We start from the raw sequence: 11,004 nt of genomic DNA on the forward strand, positions 1-11,004 counted from the left end.
GAGCTGCCATTTGAACCTGAGTCTGACCGACACCAGACAGGGCTTCCAAAGATGACCCAGTGAAAGGTGGACTAGCATCTCCATTGCTTTTTAAACCCATCCTTGTCTCAAATACAGTTTTTATGCATTATTGAAATAATTGCTAGCCGCTCTGGGGAAGTTGTTGGAGAAACATTGGTGGCTAGTGACAAGGTCCTTGGTCCAAACCCACCAGCGCATCTGTGGAAGAAAGGTGAGGCTGTCAATTCTCCTAAATATCTACAGCCCTGGACCCTCTGGGTAGGGTCGCCCTCTGTGGAATTGGCTCAAGGGCAGTGGCTTGGCTTGTTCTAGTGACACCTGACTGCAATGCAAGACCCAGGAGTCGATCCCGAACCGGAGGGACAGGGGGTAAAGGGCACTCTGGAGACGCCCCTTGCCGGCAGGTGAATCAGATCATCCTGGTCTCTCAGTACTAACTGTTCTGATTTGAATCACGGCACTGCGGCTTTATAAAAGAGACTGTTTTGTTTTGAGGAAACACAAAAGATAGTGTGGGTTGAGTTGGGTCTACCAAAGGTACCTGTTATGATGCCTGACCCCCAGACCTGTGCTCATAATCCCATTGGGTTTTTTTTGGTTGTGTGAATGAAGCAGTCATAATGTAGGATGTCTTTCTTTTCTTTTCTTTTTTTTTTAAACATTTCATGGTGGGTGCTTACAGCTCTTGTAACAATCCACACATCAATTGTACCGAGCACATTGGTACATGTGCTGCCGTCATCATTTTCTAGACATTTATTTTCGATTGAGCCCTTGATGCCAGCTCCCCCCCACCTTGTGACCCCCTTGATAAATGATAAATTATTATTATTTTCATATCTTACAACGACTGCTGTCTCCCTTCCCCCATGGTTTCTGTTGTTCATCTCCCCCACCCCCGGGGCGGGGGCGGTTATGTGTCAATGATCTCGATCGGTTCCCCCTTCCTCCCCTCCTCTCGCCTTCCCCTGCCCTTCTGGTATCGCTACTCCCATTAGGGTGTGTCTTCAACGCATCTCGTTTGACAGCTGAAAGAGCAGAGCAGTCCATCCCACGGTGACGGACGAAGGTCAATGTCGAGCCACACGAAGATCGACAAGGGACCCAGCAAAAGAAGCCCACAGGACACAAGGACCCCAGAGCCGACAAAGAGCCCCTTCCTCTAGAGCTGGCCCCCTCAATTTAGACTTCTGGCCTCTGAAACAACGAGGAAACGCAGTTGTTTGTTAAATCCATCCACCATCTGTCAAGGGCAACACTCAGGATAAACCAAACCCAGGCTCACTGCCCTTGAGTAGCTTCCCACTCACACAGGACAGGGGAGAGCTGCCCCAGTGGGGCTCCGAGGCTGAGACTCTTCCAGCATAGAAAGAGCCTCCTCTTTCTCCTTCAAAGCAGCTGTGGTTTCAAATCGCAGTTGGCAGCCCGCACGTGACCACCGTGCCAGGAGGGTTGCCATTACAGCAGCGCTCGAGAGCAGGCGCTGCCTAATGGAGTGTCGGGTCCTGCCTGAGCAGATACCCCACAGTGTGGAAGTGGTTTTGGAAGTGAGCGGGTGGAGGCTGGATGAATTTTAGGGTGCTTCAACCCTGGTGTCATAGTGGGTCTTGCAGCTGTTAGCTGCGAGGTCAGCAGTTTGAAATCGCTCTGAGGGAGGAAGAGGAGGCTTTCTGCTTCCTGAAAGAGTGACAGTGTTGGAGGCTCTCGCTCTGACCCTCCTGCGGGCCGACACCCACAGTCTCTTCTTCAGGATCCCCAATACTTTTGCTATTCTTTCAAAACCCAGAGCCATCAGTCGATTCTGACTCATGGTGACTCCCTCGGGCAAGGGAGCTGCCTCTAAGAGCTCCCGACACTGCCACTGTCCTGCTCTCGAGCGCTGCTGTAATAGCAACCCTCGTGGCACGGTGGTCATGTGCGGGCTGCCCACTGCGATTTGCAACCACAGCTGCTTTGAAGGAGAAAGAGGCGGCGTCCTCTTCCTGTCCTATAGGGCCGCTGTGTGAATTGGAATTCTGTTGTATGAACTAAAGGCACCACATGACCTAGAGGTTTCCATGATGCCTGTGGCCGATGGAGCTAATCAACCTGCACCACAGAACACCCACCCGTTCCGACAGCAGTGGGTCGAGGCAGGGTGGAAGGGCAGGGCAGCAGGGTGGAAGGGCAGGGCAGCAGGGTGGAAGGGCAGGGCAGCAGACTTCCACGGGAAGGAAGGAGACCATGGAACTACATGGGGGTTGTCCTCCAAGAAACCCAGTGGAGAGCTAGATCAGCAGTACAGTTGGCAGGAGCCTGGCTGCCTAGACTTCCAAGAGGGAATCTCAGGCCTTCTAGGTCTGCAGCATACAGGGGCTCTGTTTCAGAGTCAGGCCTCCACAAACCTGGGTCTGGAATACAGGGCTCCTCCAAGAAGATGGAGCCCCCCCCCCCCCAACTGCCAAAGCTGAAGAGGTGGAGCTGTCATGTCCAAGAGGCAGGACAATGGCACCCACTAGGGACGTAAGAAGTCACAGGAGCCATCCCTTACATGGGGCCAGGGCGAAGAGTCCTCCAGCCAGAATCCAGAGAGCAGGGTCATTGCCCAGTGGTCCTGGAGAACTGGGGGCAACTGTCCAATCCTGAGAGTTCCTGTCATTTGTTTTAATGGGATTTGGACTTGTTTGGTGCCCGTTATCCCTTCTTGACCTCGGTTTTCTCCAAATCATAATAGACATGTCTGCCTTCTGCCTGTCCCAGTACTGTACTCTGGAAGCAGATAATCTCTATTCTAGATTTCACAGGCTCACAAATGATGGAGAATTTTGCCCCAGGTAGAAGAGGCCTCGAGTTGCATGCATATCTGATTCAGATGATTCATGAGATGAGGTGTAGGGCTTAAAGTTGATTTAAGATTTGGGGGACAGAAAGATGAAGCAAACATAGAGATCCTGAAGGGCAGAGTAGAATCTGTGCCCGCGGGTTTCTGAGACTGTAACTCTTGATGGGAGTAGAAAGCCTCATCTTGCTCTGATGAAGTGGCTGGTGGTTTCCAACTGCTAATCTTGGGATTCTCCGTTGGAATCACCTCAGTAGCAGTGAGTTTGGTTTAGTTAGTGTGTTTGTTTGCTTATTTTATGATGAGGTCAATGTATTCTGGATGTAGGAAGGTATGTTAGTTGCATAATCTGTTGTCAATTTAAGAGGGGTGGAGTTTAACCTGTCAATCAGGTCGCAGCTGGGTGACCTCATTTGGAGCCCTAAGGAGATAAATAGCTCATTGGAGACGGGACACACCCAGTGAGACAGTCCTGCTGAGAAGACACATGGAGCTATGCTAGAGCCCTGGAGCTGAAGGAACCATGTGGAGACCCCTGCCAGTGCTGAGATGCTTCCACTGCTACTAGATCCACAAGACTTTCCACCCACTGGCCTGTGACCTTCCTCATTCAGAATTATTGGATATGTTGCATGGATCTGAAGAGGAATTTACAGATTGGTATCGGACATATGGGCTAATATCAGATTTAAGGACTTAATCTAGACTGGGCTGGGATATTTTCTTAATGTACAAATGCTCTTTGATATAAAGTTCTCTCTTATATACATGAAGTCTCTCTAGATGTTTCTCTAATCTACCCAGACTAACACAGAAGGATATAAATTTGGAGGAGCCAAAGAGTCGAATATTATATATTGAATTGTGTTCCCCAAAGAGATGTTATACAAATCCAGACCCCTAAACCTGTGGTTATATAATCACATTCAGGAATGAGTTTCCTTTGTCATGTTAATGAGGTGGCACTGATATAGGGGAAAAAACCCAAATCAAATCCACTGGCCTCAAGCCCCATCGCGGGTTTCTGAGGCTGGAAATCATCACGGTCGCAGACAGCCTCATTCTCCAGTAGGGACAGCTAGTGAATTTGAACTGCCGATCTTGCAGTTAGCAGCCCAGCACCCTATCCACCAAGGACTCTGCTCTCTCTTTGGATAGAAAAGAGCAGATGAAGCCAGCTAGCCAGCCGAAATGAAGGCTGATAGACACCAGGCCACGAGAAGGTCACCAAGGAGCTAAGCTGAAAGGAGACAAGGACACTCCTCCAAGGACAACACCCACTGGGAGCACGTGTACCCGAGAGCTGGCACCCTGAAGAGCCCTGAGGAAGCAAGCAACAAAGCTGGAGATACACGATATTCTCCCAGAGCCGAGAGAGTGAAAGTGAGAGAGAGAGAGAGAGAGGCCCTCCAGACCCTAACCATGTCAACGACGAGAAAAGACATTTCCGTTTGATAAAGCCACCCTCTTGCTTGTGATACTCCTGTCACAGCGACACTAGAGAACCAAGACAAGGGACGAAAGGACAGTGTGTTGACAACTTCTTCTCAAACGATCAAGAAAAGCACAGGTAGATAGACAGAGATTTGTACCAAGCGGGGGTGACACATGTTAGCAGGTAGGAGACCGGACTGAAAGGTCCAAGGAAGTTCTGTGCGCCCAGACTCACTGCCATCCAATTCATGGTTCTCATCAAGACCCGATAGGCCGGAGAACTGCCCTGGTGCGTTTCCCATCTGTCCAGGAGCAGAAAGCCCCGTCTTTCTCCCCCAGAATGGCCGGTGGTTGCCAACTTTCTGTAAGTTCCAAGCACTACCCACTACCATCAAGTTGATTCCAATTCAGAGGGGTCCTATCTAGGGTTTCTGAGGCTTTGTCAGTCTGTATGGGGAGCAGCTGGTGGGTTTGAACTGCAGACCTTGTGGTTAGCAGCCCAGTGCCTAACCCACAGCTCCCCCAGGGCTGTTGCAGGCACTGGATGTGGGGTAGCTCATTGCATCATCACAGCCGCCCTCTGAGGGGGGCCCTCTTGCGTAAACAGGAGGAAATGGGGACCCCAGAGGTGAATGACTTGCTAGGGTCCCACAGCTCCTTGCTGTCAGACACGGTGCTTCAGAAAGTGGATATGGGGGCGGGTAGGGGGTGAGGGTGGAGATAAAGCGGCTGATCCCATGGGCTCAATAAAGTAAATGCCTAGAAAAGAATGATGGCATCATATGTACAATCGTGCTTGATACAATTGATGCATGGATTGTTATAAGAGCTGTAAGAACCGTGATCTTTTAATATAAATGTTAAAAGAAGACTTAACATTATTACTGTCTCTGTAGATTTCTTATCCTGGACTTCGTATAAAGTAAAACAAACTGCAGCCCCCATCAGTAACAAAATCAAACAGAAAAACCTCAAGGCCAAGAAAGCCGAACATAAGTAAAACTAGAACAAATTTTAAATGAGCCAGATGATAAGGTGTTACATTTTAACTAAAGTCTATCTGCGTGCACCCACTTTCCTTTTAAAAATAATTGGTCTTTTATGGAAAATAATTTTTAATTTAGAATTGATCTTTGGGATCATTGATATCTTCATAATGAGTACACAATTGAAGAAAATGTCTTTAGCTTGACCCTGGTGGTGGTTGCACAACTCTTTTAGATATATTTCAATCACTGAATTGAATATGTGAACTATATGTCAATTAAACTATAAAAATTACATAAATAAGACTCAGCTTGGATTTGAATCTCAACACCATACCTCACCACACTCAAGACACTGGATGACCTCTTAATATATTCATACAGGAGCACGTCTCTGACATGGATAAAATGCTCAAAAGCCAGACTCCCTGTCATCAAGGTGATCCAGACTCAGTGACCTTAAAGGACAAACGAGAACTGCCCCTGGGGTTTTGGCGACTAAATCTTTATGGGATGAGGAAGCCTCTTCTTTCTCCCACGAAGCAGCTGGTGGGCTGGAACCATCGACCTTGCTGCACTGAGCCCAGCCCATCACCCACTAGGCCAGCCAGCACTTTGTCCAAAATGTATGACAAATGTAACTACGCAGAGGAAGGGCTGTGCTCAGTGTTTTTCCTTGCTGGGGTCTCAATCACAAATGGTGATCTGATGGCAGGGTCCCCAGCACTGACCTGTCCTGTGCTCCCCACTCCCCACAAGCCGGATACCCCAAGCTGTCATGGGTTCACTCCGACAGCCTGTGTTTATGAAACCCTGACTGTTTTACTAAGCCTTAGGCTCAGTGGTTTGCATTCATTTAATCGACGGTTACTGAGCGTCTAGGTGCCTGCTGGTGTTGGAGGCACTAGAAGCAGAGCCATGAGTGGGGTCACCTGACATCCCTGCCCTCAGGAAGCGGACACTCACGTGGGTCAGACAGGCAAGAGACAGCGAGTAAATATATCGCTAGCACCTCAGTGATCCGTGTTATGGAAAAAATAACCTGAGGGGATGTGCTCCAGAGGCTTTGGGGGTGGGGATGACATCAGTGAGAGGGAGAAGTGACAGCCTTTCCAAGGAGGTGGCATTTGAGCTCAGCCTTGCCCAAATAACGAGAAGGAGTTGGACCTGCCCATCACAGGTGGAAGAACATTCCGGGGGAAGGGGGGGCAGTGTTAAGCCCCCAGCTCCACACTGACTGCCTGCCATCGAATCCATTTCAACTCAGTGACCCCATGGGACCGGGTAGACCTGCCCCGGGGGCTTTCTGAGGCTGTCCATCTTTATGGGAGCAGACAGCCTCCTCTTTCTCCCACGGCTCCTTGTGGCTGGTGGGGGCTGGGTGTGTTGAGTCATAGCAAGGGGGCCAAGATGGCAACAGCAGCAGGTGCCCGGAGGAAGCGGGAGATGAGCTCAGAGAGGCGCTGGCATGGGTATTTTTGTCCCCATTGTCCAGAGGAGGAAATTAGGGGTCAGGGAAAAATCATGTGTCCACAATTAGGAGGCAGGCTGTAAACAGCCGAGCCAGGGGGTCCATAATCAGTCCTCCATTGAGCCTCACACTTCCCCCGCCTCAGAGTGAAGGGCTTGATGGGGAAGAGAGTGATCTAACCTGCGCCTTCTTTTTTTTTGCTTCTACCAGTTCCCCTCTCTCAAGAACATGAGTCAGTAGCTCTAGAGGTGGCAGGGGGTCATTTGGGCCGTGATCCAGCCCCCGGGAGGAGGTGACATGAGCTCCTGGGGACACTTTCAGACTCTGATCTAAGCAGGGCTAGAGGACACCTCCTCACAGGGGGCATGGAATTCATTTGATAGTCACCATGCGGAAAAGTTGACATCAGATAGAGCAAGCCCAGAAAACCGGAGCACGCCACTCCTGCCCTAAAGGCTCTGGTGGTGCAGTGGGCTAAGCACTTGAGCTGCTGACCAAAACCCTAGGTCAGTGGTTCTCAACCTTCCTAATGCCACGACCCTTTAATACAGTTCCTCATGTTGCGGTGACCCCCAACCATAAAATTATTTTCGTTACTACTTTGTAACTGCAATTTTGCTACTGTTATGAATGTCATGTAAACATCTGATACGCAGGATGTATTTTCATTGTTACAAATTGACCATAATTAAAGCATAGTGACTAACCACAAAAGCAATATGTCATATATTGTGAAATATGTATTTCTAATGACAAATCAATGACATTTTGTCTTGAAGCATGGTGTAGCATGGGTCACAGTCTTCACGCCGGGTACTCGTCGGTGGGCGTAGCTGCACGTGGACGGACCTGCCTGGAGATGATAGAGGAGCGGGGTCTCGGTTCCTGAGACCATCGGAAATAGGGGTTTTCTGGTGGTCTTAGGCGACCCCTGCGAAAGGGTTGTTTGACCCCCAAAGGAGTCGAGACCCACAGGTTGAGAACCGCTGCCCCAGCTAGAGGCACTATGAGTTGGAATGGGCTGGCTGGCAGTGGGTGTGTGGGTTACATTGTATGAAATTTGTTTCTGCTAAGAACGGGGGTGTGCATGCGCACACGCGCATGTGTGTGTGTGTCCCAAGAAGCTTTGTTCATAAGCGCACACTGGAAATAACTCAGATGTCCACCAGCACATGGCTGATAAGGAAATCCAGGGATAGTCCCATGGTGGAATAGTACTCAGCGAAGAAAAGGAACAAACTCTTAGCACCTGGTCAGCATGGGCCCAGGCAAAAACAGTCCACTGAGTGAGAGACGCACGTCCACGACAAATGGGCATAAGCCATAGAGGAAACACGAAGCGAAAAACAACAAACACCCCACTGCCACTGAGTCACCTTCAACTCACGGTGGCTCTGTAGGACAGTGTGGACCTGCACCCTTTGCGTTTCTGAAACCATCCGTCCTTACAGGAGCCAACAGCCTCATTTTTCTCCCTTGGAGCAGCTGCGGGATTCAAACTTCTGACCTTGTGGTTGGCAGTCCAACACATAACTCCTTGCACGAAACCCTTGGAGAGTCAAGCGGAATCTACAGGAGCACGAAGTAGACGGGCAGGGTGGAGGCTACAGAAAGCAAGAAGGTGCTTCCTGGGGCCCAGGAGATGTCATGTGCCTTGACTGGGATGCGAGTTACAGGCCCCCTTGTCAACAGGCGTTCAAATGCACCAACCACTAAAGAGCGGTGCACCTGTTCCCTGTCCGTTACCGAACGCCCACGTTGCCTTTTTCAATAATGTCTGTGTGCAAGCGCAGGGAGCGAGTCACTTCTTCTGGGTGGGATGTGGCCCCCCAGTAAGTTTGAGAAAGCCACCACATGCCCTTGATCACTGCTGGGGTTCCAGAGATGCTGCACACACATACCCCCATGCTGGCGACCTTGGCAGACTTGAGCCCAGGTTTGCACTTGTGGAACCAGAAGGGCTGGGCCCCAGGTGGCTTTGACCTTGGATGAGTGACCCCACCACTGGTGCCTCTGTTTCCCTCAAATCTCCCAGGGAGATAAAGATAGGGTCCGACCTCAGAGGAGAGGGCACGGAGGCTATAATTAGATGCCTCAGGAGGCCCGAGGTCCTGGGCTCTGGGCCCGAAGAGAAGTGAGGGCTCAGGGGCTGGTGGCCGTGGTCATGGTCTTATTAGGGCTGAGGAAGAAGGGAGGGCCCAGCCATGGTCACTGCCTGGAGGCTGGGGGTGGACCGAGAGACTCGGCTGAAGCTGGGCCTCCTGTGGCATCACTGCCAGCTGTCCTCATCCTTCATGACCACCCCAGCTGTTCCCTCCTCCTGCCCAGGAAACCAGACCCGGATCACCACGGTCCTATTCTGGGCCCGGAATGCTGTGTCAGCAGTTCCTTGCTCAGACATGGGGTAGGAGGGTGCCTGGGAGTGGGGGGAATGGACTGATACAGACTAGCCCCAGTGGGGAGACCATGCCCCCATCCCATACTTACACTCTGCACCACAGGCGGAGCTCCTGGGAGGAAAAAGAGGGAAGGATTCTAGGATGGGCAGTTCCTCCCCCACTTGTCCCCTCCCTGTCCCCTGCCCAGGCCCCAGAAAAGCAGGCTATTCTGGGAGGGACACCTGTTGTTCCAATTCCCAACCCTACCCTCAGCCAGGGCACCGAGGTGTTCAGGAGACAGAACTGGAGAGACGCAGGCGGTCAGAGGGAGACACTACCCAGCGGGCCTGGGGTCCAGGGACAGAGAGAGACAGAGAGGAGCCAAAGAGACGGAGGGAGAGGCATGACGAAGAGACCCTCTTGCCCAAAGCCCATGGGGAAAGAAAGACCAAGGGACCCCCAGGAGACCACCCCCAAGGGCTGGGGGCTGAAAGGAGTCTGGTCCTCCAGCCCACCCCATGCACGTAACTAGGTCATATTCTGGAACACGGAGAGAATTAGGGCTAGGAAATGGAGGAGGGGGGTGGAGGGTGGGACTAAATTAAGCGGAGGCATGAGAACCGCCCTCCCCCAGTACCTGCTTCTAAGGTGGTGGGACAGGGTGCTCCCTCAACGGGCCCCCTTCTCCCAGACAAATCGCTAATGTCATAAGAGCAGGCAGCCACCCAAAGTGGCCGGCTGCCTGGTCCCGCCTGCAGTCCAAATCCTATTCATTATCTGTCGTGAGAAAGATGAGCGAGACTAAGAAAGGCAGAGGAGACACCGAGTGACAGCGATCCAAAGTGACAGACGATGCGACCCCGAGTCTCCGAGGCTACCAAGAAGCAGGACAGGAACACTCAAGGCCCCCCCGCACCACCACACACACACACACACACACACACACACACACACACACACTCAGAAACCCCCGAGAGAATGCCCCTTAACCCAGGGATACGCACCGTCCGCAGGAACTGGACCTCGTCCTCGCCCTCTCCTCCGTCACCCATGATGTTGAGGCCCCAGGGGCCGAGGCTGAGGTTGGGGGTTCAGGGCAGGGGGCCGCAGGTTGGGGCGGCGCGGCCAGGGGAACCGGAGAGGTAGATGGAACTGCAGGGAGGGAGCGCGTGCGGCACCCAGACGGGCGGAGGTGCCCGCCCCCCTTCTCCCATTGGATCAGGACGGCGTGGGCCACGCCCCATCCCTGCGACTCCGCCCCCGGACGGCTGGTTAGGCAGGTGGGAGGCGTGGGAAGGTTGGCTCGCTACTCCTACCTCGGGGGAGGGGCCAGGACTGTCGCCATTCCACAGAAAGTAAACTGAGGTTCTGAGCGAAGGGCACCTGGCCAACGTCACAGCAGGGCCGGGATGCACAGCTCTGGGGTTCCCGACGTGTCCAAACCGCTGAGCCCGCCTTGCTGGATTCAAATCCCAGCCCTGACACTCCGTTGTGTGACCTGGACCAAGCCACTTGGCAAGTCCCCATACCTCCGTTTCCTCTTTTGGCAAGAAGGAAACTAATGGAACCTACCTCCCAGCCTTGTAGCCAAGTTAATCCTCCAATAGGAGCTCATTTGTCTCTGCTGCGTGTGCATGTATAGAACCAAAATGTTTCCACAAAGGAAATTGCTCACTGTCATTAAGCCCCTTGCGACTCATTGTGACCCTATGGGGCAAACTAGAACTCTGCCCTTGTGCGTGTGCGAGGCTGTAAACCTTTATGGGAGTAAAAAGACAGCCTCATCTTTCTCCTGGGAAGCTGCTGGTGGTTTCAAACGGCTGACCTTGTGGTTAGCTGCCTAATGTGTAACCCACTCCACCGCCAGGACTCTAAAAAATACATAACCTTAAAGAC

General features: G+C 51.9%; 1 protein-coding gene across 1 annotated transcript in view; it reads right to left on the reverse strand.

Moving 5' to 3' along the window:
• The window catches only part of RYR1 (ryanodine receptor 1), a 138,629-nt gene extending 128,408 nt beyond the window's left edge, over nt 1-10,221 (reverse strand). The window contains exon 1 of the mRNA XM_045292707.1: nt 10,113-10,221. Within this exon, the coding sequence (XP_045148642.1) occupies nt 10,113-10,160 (48 nt within the window). The 5' untranslated portion in view covers nt 10,161-10,221. The remainder of the gene's footprint in view (nt 1-10,112) is intronic.
• Nucleotides 10,222-11,004: the final 783 nt, after the last annotated feature.

The sequence above is a fragment of the Echinops telfairi genome, unplaced genomic scaffold (assembly GCF_000313985.2).
Source record: "Echinops telfairi isolate 266 unplaced genomic scaffold, ASM31398v2 ScPeMD7_655;HRSCAF=1070, whole genome shotgun sequence".
Taxonomy (NCBI): domain Eukaryota; kingdom Metazoa; phylum Chordata; class Mammalia; order Afrosoricida; family Tenrecidae; genus Echinops; species Echinops telfairi.